The sequence below is a fragment of the Macrobrachium nipponense genome, chromosome 16 (assembly GCF_015104395.2).
Source record: "Macrobrachium nipponense isolate FS-2020 chromosome 16, ASM1510439v2, whole genome shotgun sequence".
NCBI classification, from domain to species: domain Eukaryota; kingdom Metazoa; phylum Arthropoda; class Malacostraca; order Decapoda; family Palaemonidae; genus Macrobrachium; species Macrobrachium nipponense.
Genome location: NC_087209.1, coordinates 32640418 through 32668006, shown reverse-complemented (window position 1 = coordinate 32668006; position 27589 = coordinate 32640418). Strand labels below are relative to the sequence as shown.

General features: G+C 38.3%; 1 protein-coding gene across 1 annotated transcript; it reads left to right on the top strand.

The window, feature by feature from the left end:
- Window positions 1–194: 194 nt before the first annotated feature.
- On the top strand, window positions 195–27589 carry LOC135195299 (isoaspartyl peptidase/L-asparaginase-like; the record flags this gene model as incomplete). The annotated part of the gene is made up of 5 exons (XM_064221559.1): window positions 195–414; window positions 12250–12391; window positions 17116–17275; window positions 22625–22709; window positions 24840–27589. Coding segments are annotated over 5 exons (810 nt in total), but the record flags the coding sequence as incomplete, so codon positions are not given.

The following is a 27589-nucleotide window of genomic DNA, read 5'->3' as shown; positions in this document are numbered from 1 at the left end:
TTAAAAGCTATTTAGCAGAGAGGTAAGTATATAAAAATAAAGTAGTATTTTTATTTTTCAACAGCTAACTTGAGTCTCATCTTAATTTGTAGGTGTACAATTTTTTTCCAAGTTTGGCTGATTGTTATCTTTATAAATTTATAAATTGCCATTTACATTATCTTTATAAAATTATAAATTGCCATTTACCTTAATACTACAGTACTACTGTTGCTATTACAAGATTACAAGAGCCTGTTGTCTTTGCAGGAACAGGAAGTGTTCTTACTTTTGATGAAGAAGTAGAAATGGATGCCATAATAATGGAAGGCACAACAATGAAAGCAGGTGCTGTTGGAGCAATTCGTAATGTTAAGAATCCTGTAAAGGTTGCAAGGCTTGTCATGGAGAAAACCCCTCATGTCCTTCTTGTTGGTGAGTTCTATTAGATTGTTGATGATTCCGAAGATGTAAGGGAGAGCAGTTTCACACAATTTATTAGAGTGAGATTTCATTTATCTGATTGTGGTGCTATACATTTTTTCCTTGTACAGTGGTCCCCCCGTATTCGCGGGGGATGCGTACCAGACCCCCCCGTGAATAGTTAGAACCCGCAAATGTTTGGAACCCCTATGAAAATGCTAAAAACAGCCTATTTTGTTAGTTAAAACTCAAGAAAAACCCACTAAAAAATTTCATACAGGCGGCCCTCGGTTAGCGGCAGGGGTTCCGTTCCTGGCCACCGACGCCAAGCGATTTTCGACGCTGAGCGATTTTAAAGCCTACGGCCGCCGCACACCTTCTTTCGAAACTCTAGACCAGTCAAAGGCGCCGTAATCCCACAACGGCGCAATAAGTAAAATTATATTTATGCAGTATAGTACTATAGAATTTACTGTACAGTACATGTGGGTGTCTAGAGTATGTAAAGATATAATAAAGGTTATGATCATTAGTCTTGCGATAGTCCGATTTTATGAGAGATCAAATTACAATGGCCTAACTTTATCCATCTTCTAGTTACATAAGTTCAATAACAGCAAAAGAGAATGATTAAAGTGTGGTTTTAACGTTATACTCGTTGCGTGAAGGTGTACAGCCATGAACAACCGAACGAGAAACGACTTTTTTTTTCTAAGTACAACCGAACTGGATAACATCTGTTTGGCTTGTATTTCGATCATCGTACTACAGTGACAACATTGCGATTTGTTATAAATGGCGTTATGTATAGAATAGAACTCAGATATCTTGAATGTAAAACTTATTTGCTATATATCAGAGATCAATAATAGATTAAAGATCACCGAGAAATATACCGTTAAATTTAACAAACCTAGTTATAACTGAAGCTTGAGAAAACAAACTGTTCAAGCTGCTAATGACTATATCGTAACAATCGGCAACAAGGATAAAATTAAAAACTGCAGTAAACGTCTGCCATCACACACAACTGTAGATAAAATTGGGATAAAATAATTTTAATCAAAACTACTGTGCTTGAAAGAACACATTTTACTGTTGGTTTCACACCGATATAAGATAAATAACGTAAAGTTCGTATTACGATGATATAAAGGATTATTGCGAACGGAATCATGTAATTTTTTACGCAATAAACATGCCGCCAACGTAATCTGTTAACGAAAAAAATAGTAGTTCACATTCACAACGAGACATATTCAATAAATATTTCCACCTAAAAGCACGCTGTATAAGGAAAAATAACTTTGTCTCATATAAGTCAAGTATATAGATATTCGTTTATGCTAACTAGAAGCAAGAGCATTCGCTCAGAATTGCGTTATGGTGAAACAAACTCGTATTCATCAGCTGATTTCAAACCACAACATTGGCCGCTCCGCGGAATACGGGCTTAAGTTTGCCGTAGTATTTTAAAATACGATAATATGAGAATACATACAATATTCTTGGATACAGTGAAATATGTAATGTATAACTTTTTAAAGGATTTATGGAAAAGATGCATAATTAATAAAATAACACAATGCATTTTTCGGAACTGGCGGACAAGAACGAACATGAAAAACCATCCCTGACAACGTGGAGCGTAGTTACAAAGGCTGACTTAATTTGTATCTTATTTCTGTACAAAAATGAAAATACCTTTACGTAATATATTTTCATACACATTTTAAACATAAAAGCATAAACATTTGAAAAATCGACACATCGATCGCTAAATTTGCACTCGTTTTAACTCTATATTTTCGGAAGAGCAGCAGACGGCGGCATACAAGAACGAACTTGAAAAAAAAACAACGTAGTCGATAACTTGAAGGGGAGTTTCAAAAGCTGCCTTTTTATCATATTTCTGCACAGAAATAAAAATACCCTATTCGTAATATATTTTACATACACATTTTAAACAAGCATAAACATTTATAAAATCACACATCGATTGCTAATTTGCCCTTTTTTTAAATCGATATTTTCGGAAGAGCGGCAGGCGGCGGCTTACAAGAAAGAACATGAAAAAATATCAAATTTGATAACGTGAAGGGCAGTTTCAAAAGCTGCCTTTGTATCATATTTCTGTACAGAAATAAAAATGCCTTTCACGTAATACATTTTCATACACATTTTAAACAAAAGCATGAACATTTATGAATCGACACATCCATAGCTAAATTTGCACTTATGTAACTCGATATTTTCGGAATAGAACAGCGTCAGAGGCATATATTTTACCCTAATACCTACGTAATAACTCTCCATAAAATTTGTTAATATAATTTGCATAACCTTTATGGTCTGAACGACATTTCTACAAATGTATGGACTCGTTAGACAACGGCGCTAGCGGCGCTGTTAACTGAAATGTGTGCCGTAAAGATACCTTTAAAATGCCTTATTTTTTTAATGAATATTTTTGACGACCGCCGTAAAACCGATTCGCCGTTGAGTGATTGTGCCGTTAACCGCGGGCCGCCTGTACTTGGTTTTTTTAATAGTTTTATCACAAAAAGTGCATTTTATGATGAAATTCATCAAAAAAACCAGGAATATGTCGATATTTATCATAGAAAAATATCACGAATGCGCGAATTTTCCGCGAATTATGCGGGGAAACGTTCCCCAGAGAAATCCGCGAATGTGTGAGTCCGCGAATCTGGAGAACGCGAATACGGGGGGTCCACTGTACTTTCCATTATCCCAAGACAGTCATTAATCATATTAGCGGTGTAATGTCTACCTTCATATCCTTTACAAATGTTCAAAGATTAATGATGACTATATTAAAACTTTGCTTATTTGTACATCCAAGTGGTTATTGGACTGACTGAAAGTAATATCAAGCTCTTGGTACTTTTGATAATACCTCATGGCACAGAAGATGTGTCTATCACTAATAATTCTTTAGCTAGGGGTTTTAATCTTAGGGGAATGAGAAAGAAATGTATTTTATGTGATATTAAATGCTAAGCAAAATTATTGAGTTAGAGTAAGAATTATCATACAGGCTTTTTTAAGTGTAGTTGATAAAATCCAAGGTTTTTCAAATACCCGTACTGGATTTCCTTTGAAGAAGCACCCAAGTTTTGACAAACGAAAATGTAAAAAAAGGAAAAGTTTACACTATTGTGAATTGATGGCTTTGTTTTGGTTGGTGTGCTGCACACAGTCGGTTGGTTCATCATTCACATGTAGCATGTTTATGTCTGAAAATATATACTACTGTAGAGCCTTAATCATTGCAGACCCAGACAGGAGAAGGGTGTCACAAGGAGTGAAGTCTTGTTTTTTTTTTTTTTTTCATGGGAGAGAAAGGGCAATTCATGGTTAGGTAGAAATGGTGTCTTTAAATTAGATGCTTTCAAGATTACTATACGTACTATAAGAGCTACTAATCATTTCTGACTTAGGTAAATGGACTGGCAATAAAGGAGTTAAATGTCATTTTGCAAAAAAGTGTGGTCTTCATGTGTATTTGGAGTAAATAATGCATTGAAGAATTTTGTTAGAATTGTAAAGGAGCCATCCGTACCAAAATGCTTAAAGAAATACAGTGGATTATAAAACTGTTGTATGAGTTTCGGACTGAAATAAGTAGTTAAGCTGATGACTTGCTGACCTTGACATTAATCTTTAGCATTTTGTTCTTGTCGGTAAAGCAATGAAGCATAATATGGTACATTCCAGTTGTTCATACGTGAACAAACCTTCGGTCGTAACAATAGGATAATTTCTAGTTCCTAGCTGGATCCTGTTAAAAAGCAGATGAAAGCAAGGAATCTTGTGATATCTGGCAACGCATGCATAGATTGGATGAAGAGTGGTCAAAGACCATGCACCTATGCCACCGCATCAGTCTTTTTCTTAACCGCCTGGGCAAGAGTCGTGGTTGACCTCTCTCGGTCTTTACCCGGCCCATTGCCCGTTTCGTTTGTGTTTAGCGTGTGTGTGTGTGTTTTTATGGCTGCTTCTGCTCCTTCTTGGCCTCGTCAATGTGTGTGCCCCGGAATTCCAGGTTTTCCGTATTCTTGTTTTTTGGCTTCGGCAGCGACAGATCCCCACATCACGTGTAGCAGGTGCCGTTCTAATTTTTTACTATAACGAATACTTGCATGGAATGCCGTGCATGGCCTAAAGAGCAGTGGAAGTCGTTTATAGCAAGAGAGAGCATCGAAGGGTTTCGACTCTTCCTTCATGGGAAGGTTTTCGCCTCTTCCTGATGCTTCGTCTCCTGCAGTACTCACACCCCATAGTAGCGTTGTGCCTGTCTCCTTCCTTTCCTTCTGTCGATTCGTCGTTGGAAGTTTCAGGAGGCCCTCGGGCTGATTTTTGTATTGTCGCCCCTTCTTCTTCGGGAGTTAATTTGAATCCTGGGAAGGGGAGGCTTTTTCATCATTCTCATTTATTCCAGAGTTGGAGGCGTCCAAGATGGCGGCGATTTGGGAGTCCCCCGTCCTTGGAGATGTTCCTAGCGCACTTTATGGAGGCTCGCCACCCCCCCCCCTCCTCAGGCTGGCCAGGCCCTCCCCCCTCCTCCCGGCCTCATCTTCGTGGGTAGCCGAGGTCAGCCGTTTTGTATTGCTCTGCCAGTGACTGTTGCTGCTTCTTCGAGTAGGAGGGAACCATGGCGTCAGCCCTGTTAATGACGTCACAGGATCAGTTGTTTTGTATTCCTCCGCCAGTGGTGTCTGCTTTCCCTTCGGACCGAGGGGAAGCCGTGACGTCATCACCACTTGTGACGTCACTTCCATCGATGACGTCACTCCCAGTCGTCTCCTCTGCACTGCCTCTCTCATCCGTGACGTCATCTCTGCCGCCCAGTTCGCTGCATCTCCCTTCCATGTTAATGGAGCCTTCTCCTGCAGATCAGTCTGAGGCTATATGCCAGGCGGTGCTTAAAAGATTGAACTCTGTTTTGGATGATAAGTTGGCTGCCTTGTCAGCTGGGAGGACTGGAAGGAAACGTGTTGCATCGTCCCTGCCTCCTTTGAAGAGATCGCATAAGAAACAGTGCTGTCTTCCTCTCCTTCTTCCCCCTCTACACCACGTTGGCGTATCAAGCATTGGAGGCTAAGGACTTTGTTCTTTCTTCGCCTATGAGGGAGAAACAACGCGGACGTGTTCTCGAGTGTGTTGGTGTTTCGGAGAGTGTTAGTGTATCTTCCCTTGTGCAATCTGCAGTGGCTGCTTCGTCTTCTGCATTGAATCGCAAACATGTTGCAACCTCCCCCGTCCATGCACGCAGCGTGTTGCAACCTCCCCTGTCCGTGCACATGATGCAAGTGTTCCTACTTCTCCAGGGCCTATTCGTCGCAGTAAGGATCTCAAGGCGCCTGTCAAGTGGTCGAAGGTGGTAAGCGCAGTGTTGGTGCAGCAGGAGCATTTGCCTGCCCCTCTCCCTGGTGCTTCCAAGAGTTTGACTTTGGGGATTCTCCTTCGATCTTGAGTGTTTGAGATTCCTCCCCAACTCATGTTCGTACGTATGCCACGCCTGTGACCATTCACGGACATGTTAGAGAGTCATCTGTTGGAGGAGTGCGTAGTGATGTTCCTAGTGTTGAAGTGGGTTCATCATGGGAACCGGCGTGTGGACCCTGTCCAGAGAGGTTAGTTGGTCTTTTGGGCTGTTTGGCTGTTGATCCTTCCGTTAATTTTAATGAGGAAGGTGCCTTAGAGAACCCTACACATTCTTCTCATCATTGGTGTCCGTTGGCAGAGCAGGAGGAGGGAGACATGCAAGAGTTTTTGTCTTCCTTTTCAGAAGTTGTCGATCTCATTTGTGGGTTCAACAACTTGGAAAGTAGGACTCAGGCTCGGTCGTCTTACACTCCTTCTTGCTTGGAAGCCTTGCTGGGAGTTACGCAGGATCCCAAATCATCTTTTCAGCTTGTCTTGTCGGGGTACATCCAGTCGGTCTTCCATAAGGTTAACGCCTCTGTTTCGGACTGGGATGGTTCACTTCGCTCTAGGGGCTCTGCCATACTACTACCCCTGCCTCTCACAAGACATAGGAAGTACTATGCTACAAACTCTGCCTTTTCGATGTCGTGCCATCTTAATCTGGATGTCATTCGCCTAAGCCGGGATTGGCTTTGGAGCAGGTGAGGTTGGTGCCTCTGTCCTTGTCTCTACAGGGTGCCTCAGCGTTGGAATCTACGGCAGCCTCCATGTTGCAGATGGTTTCTTGGCTGGACTTCTGGTCTGTGGTCATTGCCAAGATAGCTTCTGACAGGTCCCCAGAAGGGTTGGTGAGTGCATCCTCGCTTGCCAGTCTGTTGCAGTCCAGAAGCAAGGCATTTTCGTATATGGCTCACCGGTGTTAATTTATGGGCTAGCCTTCTTCTGATGAGAAGAGACGCAGCTTTATCTAGGATGGAGAGATCAGTTGACAAAGAGTCCTTGCTGGCATTGAGAAATGGAGATCTGTTGGAATCCCAATTTTTGTTTCCTCGGACCAAGCTCGAAAATGTGATAGACCAGCGCCGGGCTGACACAAAAGACAGACTGGCGCACCAGGCCATGTTTAAGTCGGAGTCTCGTCCTCGGAGATGTCTGGCTCCTCCTCTTCCCCCTGTCCAGCAGCAATCAAGAAGATTGTTACCTGGTAGGCCGTTAAGGAGTTCGATTTCGGCAGGGCCTTCCTGTTCGACTCAGCCTAGGTCAGAGGACCAACGTCCCTTTCGCTCTTGTTCCTTTAAGCCAAGAAGGGGCCGAAGGGGCAGAGGTAAGGGGGCCGTTGGTAGGTTAGGCGCCTCTCCCTCTCCTGCGCCACTGGTGGGGGGATGCCTGGCGGGCCATTGGGCCAAGTGGCAGAGTTATGGGGCAGAGAAGTGGGTGGTAGATGCCCTTCGGGTGGGGTACCTACTGCCATTCGACTTCTCTCCTCTTCTGTGAGACGAGCCGCAGCTCAAGAAGGCATATCCTCCAGATTCTCTGAAATTCTTGGCTCTTAGGGAGGAATTGCAGAGATGATAGGATAAGGATGCGACAGAGGAAGTGCTGCGTCTGTCTCCGGGGTTTTACAGTCACATCTTCTTGGTGCCCAAGGCGTCGGGAAGATGGAAACCTGTGATCGACTTATCCACCTTGAATCACTTCATCAGGAAGACATGGTTCAAGATGGAGACCCCACGTTCAGTGTTGGCAGCCGTGAGGGAAGGCGACTTCATGCTGTCGATAGATTTAAGGGACGCATACTTCCAAATCCCTATTCATGCAACATCCAGGAAGTTCCTTGGCTTCTCTCTTGGGGACAAGGTCTTCGAATTCAAAGCCCTATGCTTGGGGCTGACAACAGCCCCTCAGTGTTCACAAGGGTCCTCTCTCTTGTGTTAAGTTGGGCCCATGCTCAGGGGATCCGTTTGCTGAGGTACCTCGATGATTGGTTGGTCTTGGCAGTTTCCATGGAAAAGCTGCTGCAGGACAGATCGTCTACTGCGATTCTGTCTGGAACTGGGCATCATAGTCAACCAGGAAAAGTTAAACCTCGTACCCAGTCAAAGGATTCTCTACATGGGCAAGATCATCGATATGACAGTTGCAAAAGTTTTTCCGTCGGATCAGAGATTGGAGAAGTTGCGAGTGGTGGCGTGTGACTTCCTGTCGGAACCACATCAGTCAGCTCATCAGTGGCAGGTTCTTCTGGGAGTGTTGTCTTTTCTGGAGAAGCTGGTCCCTCATGGGCATCTTCATGGGCATCTTCATGGGCATCTTCATCTTCGGTCTCTGCAATGGAGACTGGGAGAATTCTGGTCTCTGGCTTGGGACTCACCCCTGTTAAAGGTTCCTCTGTCTCTGGAAGTGAGAGAAGACTGTGGCGGGATCACAAGCTGAAAAAACAAGTGGCAAATCCCCCCCACATAAACCTAATCACTCCAGCTGCCCAACTCACCCCAGTCACACTTTCCTCTTTACACTACAGCATACACACAGGACAATTGACCTATTCCTACAAAAAAACAAAAAAATCAAACACAAAACATGTAACTTACCAACCACTCCAGATACTCCGGGCTATCCTGTGCTGTCTGCCGGTCGATGTCACAGAGATATCAACCACAACAAAGACCACAACCCACAACCCAACAACAAAACAACACCCAAGGACTATAACCCAACAACTCAACAACAACACAACACTACAACAACCAAGGAACACAACCACAACTCAACAACACAACAATCAAGGACCACAACAACAACAACCAAGGAACACAACCACAACTCAACAACAAAAAAGGAACACAATCACATCCCAAGACCACTGCACACCAATCACCAACAACACAAAAAAAAACCAACAACACAAAAGGCAACACACACACCCAATAACAATGTCAAGGAATAACAACAACAACAACCCTCAACCACAACAATCACATACAACAAAAACTCAGGAACTCAAAAGCACAACAAATCCAACAATACAGGCACAACAACTCTTAAGCAACAACACCAAACTCAACAACAACAAATCAACAAAACACAACTTAAACAACTTCCAATCCTTCAACAGACTGCTGTCGACACTACTTGTTATCACCAGCTCTAACCAAAGACTAACCAAAAACACTCACTCAAAACACAGAACTCCAACAACAACAGCACCAACAGACAACCCAGAACTCTCCAACAGCCAGCCCAATCGCTAACCATCCAACCACCAATTTCTCTCTCTCTCTCACACAGATGTTGTCAAATGGAACTCCATAACTCCTCCATATTTCCTCCCCCATTACATTTGACAACGTCTCCTTACACTCACAACACCCACACTAAATAGCCTTCCGCAACACCCATGGATGCTCAGACGCAGGCCCCCTGGATCTTGTTTGAGGACCCTCATACACTCTCGGTTACACCGCCATCAACTTTTCCCAGATCACTTCCAGTCAGACTACCATTACCATCTCCCTCACTACCATCCTCCCAAATCTCATTCACTATCTCATCTACCGCCCCTAACTCTTGTCCGAATATCTCTCATAACTCTGCCACCAAGACCTTCGTTGGTGGTTGGACAACCAGAATCTTTCGAAGGGTGTCCCTCTGCGTTCTCTTCCACCGGACTTCCTTCTGGTCTCAGACACCTCCCTGGCAGGTTGGGGGGCTCATTTAGGTGGCCTCATTGCCTCAGGCATTTGGAGTTTGGAGGACAAACAGCAACATATCAACGTCTTGGAGTTGAAGGCAGCTTTCCTGAGTCTGAAGGAGTTTCGCGAGAAGGTAGAAGGTCATTCTGTCGTTCTCATGTCGGATAACACCATGGTGGTAGCCTATGTGAACAAGCAGGGAGACCTGGTTTCTTGTCAACTTTACGCCTTGACCGTCGAGGTTCACCAGTGGGCAGTCAGCAATTTGGTAGAGCTCTCAGCCAGGTATATCCCAGGCAAACAGAATGTGGTCGCAGACAAACTCAGTCGGCAGGATCAGATCCTAGGCACAGAGTGGTCCCTTCATCAAGTGGTAGCAGACAAGCTCTTCCAGGTTTGGGGGAGACCCATGCTGGACCTTTTTGCAACTTGCTTCAACAGGAAGCTGGAGATATTCTGTTCAGTGATCCCAGATCCTTTAGTGTTAGCGGAGGATGCATTCCAACATCCCTGGGACAACCTGGAGGTGTATGCCTTCCTTCCATTTTGTTTGATCCGTCCGTCAAGTTCTGAACAGGCTAATGAGTTCACAGGGTCTCAGGATGACTTTGGTAGCCCCTCTGTGGCCTCAGGCGGAATGGTTCCCAGATCTGCTGTCGTTGTTGTTAAAGGTTCTGAGGGAAATTCCCCTTCGGCGGCCTCTCCTGTGTCAGCCGCATGCGGAAAGGTTCCACCTGTCGGTAGAATCCCTGTCTCTTCACAGTTATAGGCTATCAAGTATCTCCTCCAAGCAAGAGGCTTTTCTCAGAGAAAAGCAGGGCATATGTCCAGCAGTCTCAGAAAGTTGACCTCCGTGGTTTACCAAGGCAAATGGGCGATCTACTGTGGTTGGTGTCATAAATGGGGTTTTTCTCCACTCGCAACCTCTATTCAGCGAATAGCAAACTTTTTAACCTTCCTCAGAGATGAGAAACGTTTGTCCGTTTCTGCCATTAGAGGCTACAGGCCGGCCCTGAGTTTGGTGTTATGCCTTAGGGGTATCGACATCTCCTCGTCCTGGGAACTTTCCTTGCTAGTTAAGGGGTTTGAGCAGTCAAATTCTCCTAGGGAGTTCAAGCCTCCGACGTGGGATGTTTCCTTGGTTCTCAAGAGCTTCACTAAGAGTCCATATGAGCCCTTGCGTCGCTCATCTGACAGGAACTTGACGCTCAAGACAGTTTTCCTTCTGGCCTTGGCATCTTCCAAGAGGGGTAGGAGAGCTCCACGGTCTGAGCAATGATGTAAAGCACACCAGGGGTCGGGGGTCGGAGTCCTTTGAATTTGTCCCGGAATTCGTGGCCAAGACCCAAAATCCCTCTGTGCACGATGACAGGTTCACTTCGTTTTCCATTCCATCACTGAATGACTTTGTGGGTGGTGATGCTCAAGAGCTTTTGTTGTGCCCTGTCCAGGCCCTGTGTTGCTATCTTAAAAGGACTCGGCACCTTAGACCAGGCTGCTGCAGGCTTTTTGTTAGCACAGGACGTAAGAAGAAAGAGGTGTCTAAGAATACTATCTTTTTTTGGATACGGGAAGCCATCAGACAGGCATACTTGTCTCTTGATGATTCCACCACCACGTCTGTGCAGGCTAGAGCGCATGACGTTAGGGGTATTGGCCCCTCTCTGGCTTTCAAAAAGAACTTGGCTGTACATGGAGTGCTGAGTGCTGGTACTTGGTTATGCCAGTCCACGTTCACCTCTTTCTATCTTAAGGATGTTGCGTACAGGTCTACGGACACGTTTTCCCTGGGTCCTGTGGTGGCTGCCCAACAGGTTGTGTAACTCATAGTTGCACTTTTGTATCTTACCTAAGATGATTGTGTGGATGAAAGAATGAGTGAGTTGGCTGGTCTCCTTCTTTCTCTTGTACCTTTCCTTCTTCCTTTGGGCGGGTTGAGGAATAGACACGTCATTCGCTGGACTGGTCTGATACAGGTGAGTAAGGTAGTCTTACTGATAGTATGGTTGCTTAATATGCAAATATCAAACCCTCTATTCGGTAGCATATGCTCCACTCCTTGGCGAGGAGGAGTTGGGAGTAGTACAAACCCTGGTGTATTGGTTTGCTATTGGACAGTCAAAGTTTCTCTTTGGTTCCCTATATAATGATTCACCCATATATCATTGTACATCACTCAGTGCGTGAGTGGTTAGATATCAATTTATCTAGCTTCTCAACGGGCTTCAGTCCCTCTCCAGAAGTAATTTCTTCTGGAAGTTGGACTGGCAGGTAGGCCCCCAGCCAGTTTAGGATATTTTTTACCTCCCTCCAAGTATGAGTCTATCCTATTGTTAAGACCAAAGGTTTGTTCGCATATGAACAATGACAAATTTTCTAAGACAATTTGTATTTGTCATAGCTACAAACCTGAGGTCTTAAGATTATACTGCCTGCCTCTAGCTGCCCCTCTGTTTGTTAAGACATCCTGAGTTGGGAAAGACTGACACGGTGGCGTAGGTGCGTGGTCTTTGACCACTCTTCACCCGATCTACCCATGCGTTGCCAGATATCACAAGATACCTTGCTTTCATCTGCTTTTCAACCAGATCCAGCTAGCCACTAGAAATTATCCTATTGTTAAGACCTCAGGTTTGTAGCTATGAAAAATACAAATTGTCTTAGAAAATTTGTCATTTTTGTTAATTAATTTTTTCCACAGGGGAAGGTGCTAATAAGTTTGCTATTGAACATGGTATAGAGGAAGTTGATCCTGACACACTTATCACACCATATGCAAAGGAGAAACTAGCAAAATTTAAACAATTCAACAAGACTGTATATAGTCTCTTCAATAAATTTGAGTAAGTAGATTGTATCTAACTGTTGGCCTATTACATAGAATTTATAGTGAGACTATTATTGATGCTTCAGTTGCAAGTGAGCAAATTGGTTACTGTATATACTCGTGCAGCATGCGACTTTTGAAGACTTTATTTTGAAGCTAATTTTAAGGGGGTATTAGTGTATGTAATATTCACATATTAGTATCATATTATAAAATACAAACATAAAGAATATACATTTTTCCATGGATCTTTAAAAAAGTTATGCTTTATTTCTTACTATCCAGTAATATTGTCTGTATTATCATATTACTACAGATACACAATCTTTTATTCAAAATCCTTAGGGCCAGATGTGTTTCTGGTTTTAGAATTTTTTGGATTTCAGAACTGCGGGATCAGGATCATAATCAAACATCACTACCACAGCAAAAAAAAAATTCCCATTTTTCATGTTGTTTTCTATATATGTACAGTTATTTATTCATTATAGTTTATTATTTATATTAATATTAAATTATTTTGAGATAAATAATTAAATATCATCAGTAATAAAATAGTGAGAAAATTGAGGCCTTATGTTCACTAAGACATTTTATTTTCAATAAAAACATTCCGTAAAATGCTAAATTATACAATCAAAGTAATTGTAATTCAATTTTAGTATAAGTAAGAATATAAAATACATTTCATCATATTGAATTTGGAGTGGGTTTTTCTTTATTTTTACTATATATATGTCATCATCAGTTGGCAGTCATAGGGAATAGGATTCGCAAGTGATGAGGCATCACTACGACAGATTGTGTGGGATTTTTCATACCACTGTATTAAAGTTAAAATTGTTAAATTTTTGTTTTCATGAAGAATAATTGTATAAAACAAATTATTGAGTAATTATTGCCATCAGCAGTCAAATAGTCACAATCATAACAATGTTCAAATGTAGTGCTGTCCACGACATATGTCTATGAATAAAACAGAACTATGGGGCTGGCATTGACTAACAGTCTCCATGTCAACCAGCCAGTCAATCGGATTTTAGCTGTACTCTGAGTAGAATGTTTTGTGTAAGAAACTGACGATGATGTAAGGGTTTGTGTATGTGTGTTTTGAATACGGTATGTATATTTAAGTGCATGTTTTGAATATGTACAGTACATAGATTTTAGTAGTGTATATATTTTACTGATTACACGAAGAATGAAATTAATTCCTTATCATTACTTTTGAGTGCAAAATGATTTGTTGAGAGATTGTTCAGCAACAAAGACATTATTATTATTATATTATTATTATTATTATTATTTTGCTTCAGAAGGTATAACACTACGTTGACATACCTCCAAAACAAAATTCATCCCTGGCCTCACCCTTTATACTCCACACGGCTAACAACAACAAAATATGTGTTTATTACCAGCCCAAGAAGACCCTTTATTAGGCTTAGATGTGGTAAACTAATCCTTTATATATAATAATAATAATTTTGTCTTCCAAAGATGTATTACCTCTACTACACATTTTTTTTAAACATCATGAAAGCACAAATTGTGTGCTAATACCTGTTGGTTAAAGAGACTCAAATTAGCAGTAACTTTTCCTGAGAGAGAGAGAGAGAGAGAGAGAGAGAGAGAGAGAGAGAGAGAGAGAGAGAGAGAGAGAGAGAGAGAGAGAGAGATTATCTCTTTAATCTTTAATCTTTTGAGAAATGTTAATCCATTTCTCTTTACTTGCTGGTCACTCCCTACTCCACTCGACTGACAACAAAATTTGTTTGCTAAATCATTATGAACACATATACACACAAACAGTGTGCATATGTGTTAATACCAATTGGTTAAAGAGACTCAAATTAACAGCATCTTGAGAGAGACACTCTTGGCAGATGGCCAGTAATAATGTCATAGGAAGAAATGTCACAATTGCAACTAGGAAAAAAAGTCAAATAATTTACAATCTTTTGTTTATATTTTTATGTAAATCCCAACGAGCTTGTACTAAACATGCCACAAAGGTGGATATATGCACGATACATGAGATCTCATGTTACATGAGTATATAAGGTAATTGAAAATTGGATGGTTGTAACATTATAGTGTAAAGATTAAAATCATTTGCTCAAAAGTCAGTTGAACAGGATTTCAGATTTGAGTAATGACCATCATTATCACTTTATGGTGGTATGAAATGATTTCTTCCACACATTTTTGTCTGGAGTACTTTCAGTCTTAATTCCCAAGTGGTCTAGGTTTTTGTCAGTGCTTTCCTCCTTCATTCTTTTAAATATGCTAATGGTGTTCATCTTGCTACCTCATTTACCATTATTTTGACTGTCACTCTCCTTTTTGGCACCATATCTCTCAAGAACCTTCTCACCTGTAATATGATTTGTCAGACATATTCCTGCTATGAATCTTCAGCATGTAGTCACATCCATGTGTTATTGCCCTTGATTTTTATTGTGCAGAGTAATGTAGGCCTGGCATATATTATAAGTTTCTGCTGCTGTAATAATGTAATAGCCATATTAACCAGTAGTCTAGGAGGCTATGCACCTGCTTCACAATCCTGTGTACTTCTCAAAGGAATTTTTTTACTTCTTACACATGGTCCTCCTCCCTTTCATTTCAGTTTTGCTCATTGTTTTACGAAATACACTGGATTGTGAAGCAGGTACATTGAAAATCTACTCCACATGTATTTTACAATTATTAGCACCTTTAAGAACACCATTGTTACTTTGGATGTATACTGTAAACTGTTTTACAAAATTCTCACCTATCCTTCAACATCCACTCAACTACTGTCCTTATTTTAATATTTCATTTGCTTCCTTACCAGAGACCATATGTTTTATTTGTATGCTGTGTGCTCAGTTCCATCTTCAACCTTTTAAATATTACTATGGTGACTTCCTCTGATTCTACTCTTTAAAACTTAGGGTTATCTGCATATGCATCTCGCAAGTCTTGCCTTTTTATTCCATTGTAGACTCTGCAGCCATAAATGACTCTTGTCTTAATTTTCAATCTTGTGTTACAGTAGAGTAACAAAAGAATCTTTAAAAGTCTTTCAGTGGTGTTCATATGTAGTGCCCCACTTAATTGTTTGTCTTTGTATGCCTGTCAAATACCTTTCAAGAGCCATAAATATAGAGCATAACCACTTCCTTTTGTGTGACACCTCTTCTATGATTGCCATGTTATAAGGATTACCTATGTTATTGATTTTTTTGCTTTTTCAAGTCTTTTTTTTACCAGCTTCTTAAGCATTTTTGTAGCATACTCATGCCATATTGCATCACCTTTTCTTGTGTACAGTATACTGGCGACATCCATTTCTTTATACATTTTCAAGGACTAGTTTACCGATTGTTTTGTGAAATCACTTAAGTTTTGTATTTTTCATCTTCCTTAGGGTTCTCAAGACTTCTGATGTTACTAAGTCTATAACTGGTATTTGAGATTCTATTATGATAAGGGTAGGGTCACTGAAGATAAAGTCTGTTGTTAATTGTGTTTTCTTTTGTGACTGCTAAATATGACACTTGCACTATAGTAGAGGACATTAGAATAGTTTATGCTTACAGTATCCCAGCTTACCATTGATAGGAAATTTTTAAGTTCTTTCTTGACATATTTAGAAAATATCCCGGTCTTCCCTCTAACCACTGGGAAGGAGGTAATTCAGCTATACGTTTGAAGGTAAAAAGGTGTAAATGACTTTGGGGTTTGCCCTTCCTTGTCCAATGTCAATTATGAGAATGCAAATTTTTATTTGGAATATTCTACACGAGTCTTAGGGAGCTGACTTTTGTTGTTCAATAAATGTTGGCGTTATTGAGGTGACATTTTTGCTGTTGAATAAATGTTAAAAGAATTTTTGTGTGGAAAAGATGTATGTGCACCTGTCATAATTTTTCTTATGTAACTAGATGTAATACTCCTTAAAAGTGGATAGCACTATCTCAGGTTATATTTTGAATAAATATACAGCTTATTAAAGTATACATCTGAATAAACTGAAAGCTTATAATATAAATTGATCTTTATGGAAATTCAATATGGCATATGTGAGTTAGCCTTATGATTTAATATATAACGTGATACTGGACTTTAGAGTACTGTAAATAATTATGGTAGCTTGAAATTTCAGTTTAGTAGAATATTAATGCATAGGATTAAAAAATAGCTCATAAGTATAGGTAAGCTATTAAGCCACCTTGCCATTTAGTTAAGCCATGCATTTCTTTGTTTCTGTTTTATGTCCCAAGTAAATGTAATTCACAAGTACATAACTGTATAGATGTAGTAAATTGGATCATGTTATGAAGTTGTAAATTTTACATTTTTCAACTGAACAGTTTTTCTTGAAACTGTTATTACAACAATGCCATATTTTTTAAATTAGTGAATGAACTAGAAATGAGGATGCTAGGATGAATTTTGGGGATCACTCTCCCAGAGAGGCTAGAAAATGAAGAAATTAGCAGTGGTGGTGTCATGAAGATTACTGAGGCAAAGTTTGAGATAGTATGGATCAAGAGGGAGGCAGAGGGTTAGATGGAGCGATAAAGTAAAGGAGGATTTGGTGAAGAAGGGTTTAGCAGAGGAAAATACTTTTAACAGAACTAGTTGAAGATGCACCAAGGTAACTGACTCGTTAGCATTGGAGAGGAAGGTTCATGGTAAATATGACCGTTAAAATGCAATCTGCTAATGATGAATTTGAAATTTCAGCCCAGTGGAAGGTGATGGCCATGATACAGTAGGTTGTGCAGTGGTTGATGGCTCTGGTCAAACAGCTTGTGCCACATCAACAGGGGGTATTACAGCCAAGATGCCAGGACGTGTAGGAGATAGCCCTATTGTTGGAGCTGGTGGATATGCAGATGATATGGTAAGTTTGCCAAGATTTTTTGTTTGTACTCAAGATAAAGGTGATATTTGTGATACAGATACACACTCACTTTGAAAGTCAACACGAGGTTTTGCTGTTGACACTGTAGAAAAGAAGGAAAGTGAAACTTCTAAGGAGCATTGTTGTATTCTGTGTTTGCTAACCAATACCTAGAGCAGATAAAGAATATCCTTGACTTTTATTTGATAAGGAGTTCTTGTTATATAGAATGCTTCAAAAGGAAGTTGCTTACATTAATTGGAATGCTAAAAAATAAAGCATTCCAAAAGTTTCTCTGCCTAGCCAAGAGTTTGTCAACCTTAATTAGCCATATTTTGTTCAGATTTTCTAGATAATATGCAGCATATAGTGTTTATTGAAAAATTCTTACTTTGGAAGAGGAAGCTATTAGACTTTGAAAAGGAACTTTTTAATAGTGTAGCTGCTTGTTTCATCCTCAAGGAGTTACCCCTTGTTGTGCCAGTGCTCCATGGTGACTAGACTAATATCAAATTGAATACGCAATATCTGACCAGCTTTCACCTTGTATGTGCAGGCGGTGCCAGATCTCACAGATTCCTTGCTTTACAATCTCTGATTGTTTTAACTGGTTACCTACTGGCACTTGGAAAATTTCCTATTGTTAAGACCAAAGGTTTGTTAGTTATGAAAAATACAGATTGATTTAAAAATGTCATTTTTAGCCTGGTCTTGTAGCCAGGTATTGTGTCATAATGATAAACACTATGACACTTGATAGAGTATAATGGACTTAAAGACAAGAGGGCATTTTCTCTCATCTTCACCAAGGCTGAATCCTGTTTTTCCTACATCATAATCTGAAAGAAGTGACTGTTGTCCATCTTGTTTATGACTAAGCCGGTAAAAGGCCATGAACCAATTAGCTCTTCTAGTCGTAAAGTGTATGCAGCAAGCCAGAACTCCTCACTAAAGATTGCTTCAATTCTAAATTTTTCATTAAGGATCATAGGAACATCTAAACTTGAAAGTTAAGTGCTTACATTTAAGCTCCAGTTAAAAATTGGTAGTTTAAATTCTGGAATAAGTATTTATTTTTTGTATGAAAGCTGAAAACCAGCCATTGTTTTGCTAGCGCATAGTCTGTGCTTTCTTATGGTCTCTTATTTGCTATTTGTGAAAAGCAAAAAAATTTGAGAATTTGTCATTCTATCTAGAAGTTTTAGCTAATTAAATGTTCCACAATTTATTATTAATTTAGATAATCCTTTCAGATAACGATGTCTACAATAGCCTACATGAAATGATGGCCTAACAGATTCAGTAACAATAATTTAGTCTGTATAGTAGATTTTGTATGTAGCCGATAATCTTGGATTACATATCCAAAAGGTGATTTAACCCATAAGGGCCAGGCTTAAAAAGAATGTATGCAGCACCCCAGGCTGGGGAAACTTTGAGGTCAACCAATTTAAGAAAAAAACATATCAGTGGAAAGAGGAAGATATGGAAATGCACATGGTGTAAGAAAAAAAAAATCTAAAACATTCTCCTTACCTTTCATAAGAAGTTGAAAGAGACTATTTACAACCCCTTGTGGGACCTCTTTTACAAGGGAATCATAAGTTTTTCCAAGTTACGTATATATATTTTTTCTAATAAATAATTGTATTTTATTTTGTAAAATTATAATTACAGCTCACACAATTTCAAAACAGATAACTAAAATCAGTAACAAATTCTGAGTATATTTGTTGTAAAATATGCAAATTTACTGAGATCGAAGAGGCAATAATATTTTTGGATTATACGTTTTTTCTAATATTTCTTAGCACTTTTCTTTGCAAAACTACAATTATAACTGCCACACTATCATAAAAGATAAGAACTAAAACCAAAAGCAACCCCTGGTTGTATTTATGAGCAAATATATAAAAAAATGTCACGTGAGACAGAGAGGTAGTACGTACAAGTTTCCTTGAAGTCAAGTACACAACTGAGTCATGAGCTGCCTAGAATCGGAGAGCTGAGCCAGTCTAAAAGTTGCCATTAGTGAATTTATGGGCTATAGAAGTAATGGAACCTCTTACTTGCCCGATTTCTCCAAATTGATGGCGCATAATATTGATGCTCACTATGAGTGAATCTGTCAACAACCCAAAACCTGTTATATCTACTCGCATGAGGGTATATGTCCATTAGGTACTAACCTAAACTAAGGTAAATAAGAACATTTTAATATATATCCTTTTATGGTCTTAGGTAACAGCCTAGTTTTACACAAAGGACCTTAGGATTTGATGAATAGGCTATAGATTTTTCCCTTTATATAGCCTATATATTTAGACATTATCTAAATACAGCCAGATTAGGCCGTACCTAGATAAAGGTAAGTGATAGCCTATCTATAACATTATTGGGTTATTGTTTTATATAGTAGACAAGGCAACTTACGATTGGATACAAACAAGAACCTGGATTAGACATAAATAGCTTAATTACAAGTGTACATATTAACAAGTCTTCTGTTTTTTCAGTTTTATATAGCCTTTACATTTAGATGTGATCTATAATAGTAATCGGGATTAGGTAATACACTGTACTAGGCTGAGAAAGAACAAATAAGCCAAGGATTATTATATATAAAATTCTAGGCTCAGTAAAAAATATCCTAGTTTTTACAACTCTTTAGCCTATCTGTAAGGTTACATACTAGTAAGGTCATATGTAGTATATATCCTTAAAAGTTATATAAACCTAGAACAGGCAGTGCCCTAACCAGATTAAGTTATCATCCCTTTTTAAGGAATATCCTGCTGCTAGCTCAGAAACAGCGTGGCTGAGTATCAAACAAAAGGGTAGTCTCATCTACATAAAGTAGAAAACCAGGTTATAAGAAGATTACTTTCTGTGGTAGTTTATATCTTTAGGTATTAAATAAGCCCAGAATAAGCAGTGGCTTAGGATAGGTTAAGCAGGAACCCTCTAAGAAATTCTCTGTGCTTAGCTTAATGTAGATTATACTAGAAGCATTAACCTAAGCCATATAAAACAGTAGCTTGGGTTAGTTAAGCAAATTACATAGTTCATAGAAGATTAAAGGTAGCCCCAGGTTATTGGCGATCTGGTTTTATGGCGCTCGTCTAACGCCGATTTCTGGTTTTTGGCGCCGGTAATAGAGTATTGGCATTATTACGTACCTGACAATGGCGCCATTAACCAATTATCAGGGTCAAAATCTGGTAATCAGTGCCGATAAATACCAAAGAGAGCTGATTTTCAGTTATCAGTGATTTTTGGTGCGTTTTCAGTGCCGTTACAGTGTTTTACAGCACCATAATTTGATGTTGCATCAAGTTACGATGCCATAAGTACCGTTGCATCAAGTTAACAACACTTATGGAGTTGTAACTTGATGCAACATCAAGATATGGCACTATAACTTGATGAAACATCAAGTTATGGCACCTTTACTTGAGGTGCATCACCATGAGTGCAGTAAAGTGCTGTTAATGGTGAAAAACCAACTTACGGTGGAAATCAACTTATGGGATAGCACTGGAACAGATCCCTCACCGTAAGTTAAGGATGCACTATACATATTAGGAAAGTAAGTATGTACGTCGTTGGCTTTCTTCAGAAAAGTCTCTTTCAAAGAGGTCTCCGAATGTATACGGTGGTCATCAGAGATAGTATTCTCAAAACATTACTGCCATGAGCTCGAACAAATTCGACTACAATGTGTATCAACAGGTGGTATGGTTAATCCTGATTCCATAGACACTATAGCAGAAATCCAAGGGTCTTTCTAACTGATGGGTATGCTGACTATCACTGAGGAAGGTTCAACAAGACTGCAACCATACCCAGCATACTTAGGAGAGTCCACTATAGAACTTCACCTTAAAAACATTAGTCCTTGTTTAGTTTTTTGTTTTTTTGTTACCAAAACTTGTAGCTTGACCTCAGGCCAGAATGTTTTAGTTTTCTCACTGGGTTGTTGGGATTAAAATTTTGAGAGCTTAAGCCTCTTGTCACCTGTCAATTTCTTTGTAAACCTCTTTGAGGGCAAAACAAGAGACTACACTATCAAAAACCAGGCTTTGACGTAGGAAAAACCCATTTTTGGTAGTCGCTATTGATTCTTCAAAAACCTCCCAGTTCCCCGACGAAAAGGCATGGGATTTGGCCAGGAATCCTCCTATGTTGAGCAACAGAGACTAATGGTTCATGGTCTTTTACTGGTCTGGTCATAAATAAGATGGCTTACCCTCATGTATAATAGTCACTTCTTCCAGATTTTGATGTCGGAATAACTTGGTTCAGCCTTGAGGAAGATAAGAGAAAATTGCCCTCTTCACTTTGAGTCTAATTATTAAACTCTATCACATGTCATTGTGTTTATCATTATGACACAGTACCCGGCTACAAGACCAGGTTAAAAGATATTTCTTTGATATTAGTCTAGTCACCATTGAGTGCTGGCACACCATGGAGGGGTAACTCCTTGAGGACTCAACAGCAACTATCAAAAATAAGTTTTCCCTACTTCAAAACCTGTTTTTTGTATTTTTGAGTTAACTTTGGAGTCATTTTTATAAGGTTAATAAAATTTAGTACACTTTTTGAAAATTGGGCAATATACGATACGTACAGGATTATCATCTTATTTATGTGATACTACAAAGTTTAATGAGAAAGAGGGAGATTTGATTTTATGGCTGAAGTAATAGTACTCTAAATTTACAGTATGTATTTCTTATTCGGACAAAAATTTTTAGAATGCTACCAGTTGTGTTCACGTCCATAACACCTGTGCCTCCCTTAGGATATTTCCTGCATTTTAGTGGCAGTGTTTTTTTTCATACAATATCATTCCTCTGAAAATGAAGATAAAAAGTTGCTGCTTTTTTATCTGAATTCATTAGGTCCTCATAATTTTGTCTACTAGTTTCTTCATCATTTTGATTGTGGAAAATAATGAGATGGAAAAAGTAAAAATGCATTTCAGCAGGTGCTCGAGGCATTTAAAAAGCTGAAGATTTTGTCATAAAAATAACCAAAACAAGACTGTGATCCATAAAAGAAAATGCACACTGATGGGAGAGGAAGGACAGAAAACAGTAACACAGCAGCGAGTTAGTATCCGATATTTACTAGGAAGTGATGCTTAGGGTAATGATCAAGTATTTTTGTGATTGTAAAATAGAACTTGGTCATTGTTGACTAGTGTGCTTTGGATAATAAGGGAAGATGTTAAAAAGTGTGTTTTTTGTAGGTAGATATATATCTCTTTATATTATGTGTAACCCTACAGATTTTAGTATTACGTACAATATTCTGTTGAAATTAGTCTTGCTGTATTTTCAGGTTGGGGCTGTGTCCACTACTGGCCATGGTGAAGCAATAATTAGATCATGTCTGGCTCGACACATTGTTGGAAATATGTCTTCAGGTCAGTGAGTAATGTATTTTTATCTTGGCTCTACAAGAGATAGTTAATAAATTCCCTTGATATCTGAAGGGAGGTGCATGTACACATGGTTAAACCTTGCAACTTCTATTTTTATTCTGAAGAGTACCTTACGAATGGAAATTGGTAAGTTTTGGATGTTTTACAAATGCTTTAATGTAATTAAAGACAAAATATGCTTTAATGTAATTAAAAACAAAATATAATTGAGTCACTACTGTTGCTAAAGATGTATAACAGTTGCTGAAGATGCATAACGGTTGTTTTAGGTTTTATATGTTCCAACCACAGACTAGCAATTCTTGCATTACAATGGCACCTCAACCAAGTGGATTTGATCACTTAGGAATTATATCTTTGCTCTGACTACAGGAGAAGATCTAGTAACTCCAGCATCAAAAATCACTTACAGAGATCTGTTAGTGTCCCAGTGCAAGCGACCTCAACTTAGTGGATTTCATCACTTGAAAATTATTTCTTTGCACTGAATACAGGACAAAATCTAACTCCAGCATCAAAACAAATAATTTATGAAGAGCTGTTAATGTCCCTGTGCAAGCTGGATGGCAATTTTAAGTGTAGGAGAGGAAGAAGACTCCAATTTATGAAAGTCCCAGATTGTTTTTTTACATCTGAAAAATGGTTAACAATTCTTTATACCAATTGGAAAGAGTTCAGTACATATGGTTGGAAAGTTTGCAATGTCAGGGATGTGTTAGTAATTACAGCTCTAACAATGTCATAAAGTAGTTTCTGAAAATTGCATTCGTAAAAGATTGCTTGAATGAGGAGCGCTGGATCTGTGTTTCTTTAGAGTATTTGGTGCGTTATGTAGAATTTTATTTTAAAGCAAGGATGTCCTGATGGTTTGGTGACGGAGCGGGTCTTCACAGTAACCCTCCCACCCTCCCCTGTTGTTAGTGTGGCAGCAAAGGTGATTGCTTTTTTTGGGTTTCATGAAGGCTTTATTTTGTTTTTCATACCAGCATAATTTTCAAGGAATCATAAATTAGAGCTTTTAAATTAGCAAAGTTGGGTATGAAATGGTGGTAATAGTTAATCATTCCCATGAATTCTTGGACTGCTTCGATTGTTGTTGGCTTTGGGGTTGATTGTTATCCTTGCCAGCATCTGCTTTGAGGGAAATTAAGAGGACTCATTTTGTGTGTGTTGGGAGGGGGGAGTTATCTCCAGGTTTGGATCCTTCAGTAGTTTGCCTTGAATAAGTCCAAGAATACCTTGTTTTGGCCAAGGCTGTATGTATTACCTCTACGTTATATTGCTCAGTCAGAGTAGGATTAGTACTCTAAAAGATCAGTGTTTAGAAGAGTGGCTGGTTGTTCCAGGAGTCTGTCTGCCTTTGTTGTTTTTGTTCTATGGGATGTAACTCCAGTTTAATTTTTATCTCAGGGATATAACTCAGGAATCATTGATGTGTTTTTGGTAGGGCCAGCAGGTTAGCATGTAATTCTGTAACTTCCTTTTTCATCCCTTTTAAACTTAAGCACTTAATGCCATGCATGCATCTTAACATAGCTGTGAAGAACATGTAAAAGAACATGTAAGGAATAAACTTTTAAGTAAGCAGTTAACAGTAACAATGTGAAGAACATGTAAGGAATAAACTTTTAAGTAAGCAGTTAATAGTAACAATTCAAGTATCAGCAGTAACAAACTTGAGTAATTAATGGTAACAAATGTAAACATTATGGTAATCTTCTGACAGATGAACATTAAAACTGGAAGAGTTTTATTTTAAGTAGTAATTAGCACTGAAAAAAGTGTAAGGTCTAAAATTGTTATTAACATTAAAAATTAAATCAATGTTCATGAAACTGTTCCTGTATGGTGGTTTCAGAACTACAGTACTATTATTTCTACCTGTATTGTGCTTTGAACTCTTTCTGTTCGCACACATCTCCAGTTCACAGAGAGAAATCATTGTTATATTTAGGATGCCAAGACAAGGGATAATCCTATCATTGAAGGCCTCAATCACGTGAATTATAATTTAGCTTCTGTGTCTACCCATCTGGCTAAGTCATTAGTAAAAGTAATGGTTTATTTTTAACTATAAGAAATAATTAGATAATGAAAAATTCATTCTTTCAGGGAAATGTGCTTTAAAGGCCACAGAAGAAAGTCTAGCTTACATGGAATCTCGTATCAATGGGTTTGGTGGAGCTATAGCAGTTTCGTGTAAAGGTGATGTAGCTACTAATTTCTCAACACCTCGAATGCCTTGGGCTTATGTCAAAGAAGGAAAGCTCCATTATGGTATACACCCTGGGCAACATGAAGTTGAAGATTATTAATAATATACATATATAATAATATACATGTACAGTACAGTAATTATTGAAAATTCTGGAGTATTGGCACAATGCATAATTTGAAACATTTAAGATTAATTATAAAAAGCAATTTGGTTATTTAAAATTCACACTACTATATATCAGCTGAAATGTACAGCAGTACCTTGACCTACGAGTTTTATTCATATTGTGGCCGAACTTATAGCTTGATTTGCTTGCACATCAAATAAATTTTCCACATTGACAATACTTATAATGCACTTATAATGCCCTTAATCTGTTTCAACCCTCAAAATGCTACCCCATATTTTTCTGTTTTATGTTATTAAATAAGTTAAATACATTTCTAAATAACAAGTATTGTATTAAAATATAATATAAAGAGTATGTAAAAGATATATTCTAAGGTTTTATACAGTGTACATGTAGTGTTCGAGTTACGATAATTCGTCTTATGATAATCCGATTTTACAATGGGGTGAGCAATTAATACTGATATGATAATATTTTGAAAATATTTTAAAATTTCGCTTGCAACGAGTGTAGGCAGCAGCGTACAGTTGGGGAGCGAAAGACACCAAATTACAATAGCCTAAGGGAGAGAGAGAGAGACCAAATCACAATAGCCTAATTTTATCCCATCTTCTAGTTAAATTAAGTTCAAAAACTGCAAAAGAGAATGATGAAAGTATTGTTTTCACGTTATACTCATTGCGTAAATGTGTACAGCCATGAACAACCAAACATGAAACAACTTTTTTTTGCTAAGTACAACCGAATTGGATAACAACATCTGTTTGGCTTGTATTTCAACCATCGTACGATAGTAACAATTACTGTAGTTGTGTTAAAAATGACAATGTTGAATAGGACTGAGATATTTTCATGTAATAACTTTATTTGCTATAGATCAAAGATCAATAAGGAAATATTCTGTTAAAATTAAATGTACCAAGTTGTAGCTGAAGCTGAGAAAACTGTTCAAGCTGCAAATGACTTATCGTGCATCGGCAACAAGGATAAAATCTCTCGTAAATTTATGCCATCAAATACAACTAGATAAAATTGAGAAAATAATTTTTAATCAAAACTACTGGGCTTGAAAGAACACATTTTATTGTTTTTTTCACACTGATAAAAAATAAATAATGAAAAGCTCATATTACGATGAAATAAAGTGAAAATAACGAACAGAATCACATAATTTTTTACTCAATAAACAGCCCGCAATTGCAGTCTGTTAACGAAAAAAATAATTTAGTTCACAATCACAACGAGATGTACATATTCAACTTGAATATGTACGACTTAAAAACATGTCGTGGAACAAAAAATGACCTTGTTTCATATAAGTCAAATATATCTAGATATTCGTTTATACTAACTAGAAGCAAAGATATTCACTCAGACTTGAGTTAAATATGGGGAAATAAACTTTTTCACCATCAGCCAATTTCCAAACCAAAACATTGACTGCTATGTTAGTATTTTATATAATAATAATAGTAGTAAGAGAATACTTACTATATTATTGGATACAGTGAAGTCATGTATAACTTTTTAAAAGATTCTTGGAAAAGATGCAAATACATAATTACTTTTCCTTCCTTGCTTATCTTAATTATCGTTACTATGCCATATACGTAGCAGCATCATCTAGAGCTTGTACCTCAATTTTTTGCTCGCACAACATTGCAAAATATCGACTGAGTGACGACTCGTACCTCGGAAAACTCGTACATTAATTCACTCGTAGGTCAAGGTACCACTGTACATAGCTTATTTTAGTTTATTGTTATAAAAAAAAAGCCTTTCAAATCACTTAGGAAATAGCCAATGTAAATTTTGGCTGACAAGTTTCAAGTTTTGATGTACAGAATTTGAGACTGACATATATGATAAGGTACTATTAATTTTTTGTTTTATAAGAACACTGGTGCTTCTGTTATTAAAACTCAAGCTATTTTGGAGTAAGATGTTTTGGATTAAGTTTTAAGAGTTTGATTTCTTTCCTTGAATTCAGGGAGTTAAGTCATATTTACCCCATAATAATGAGTTCTTGGTAATTTCAAGATTTATGTGATCATGTTACATTTATTGTCATATAGCCTAGCACCACTGCAGAGTACTGCAGAGTACTGCAGAGATTCATAATTAAGTTTTAGTTGGGAATTTTATTCTGTTATAGATTTTCACAAACTACAGATTTCATCTCTCTTTGAGTATTGCTCTTAATATCATAAATATTCTCTTTCAATTTCTAATTAGTTCACTAAATATCTTGATTAGTGGGTCACAAACCTGTACAGGTATGAAGTTATAGGACCAAATTTATGAAATACTTCAGGAAGCACTGATTATTCAAATAATTTGGCAGATTAATGTTTGAAATAGTATTTATTGTAATTTGGCAAATTAATGTTTGAAATATTATTTATTGTGTGAGATTTGTACATCCTACAGTGTAACCAGGTTGAAAATGTCCAGAGTTTTTTGGTTGTTAATCAAGTATGTACTTAATATTGTAATAAACATCCACAGCCTTAA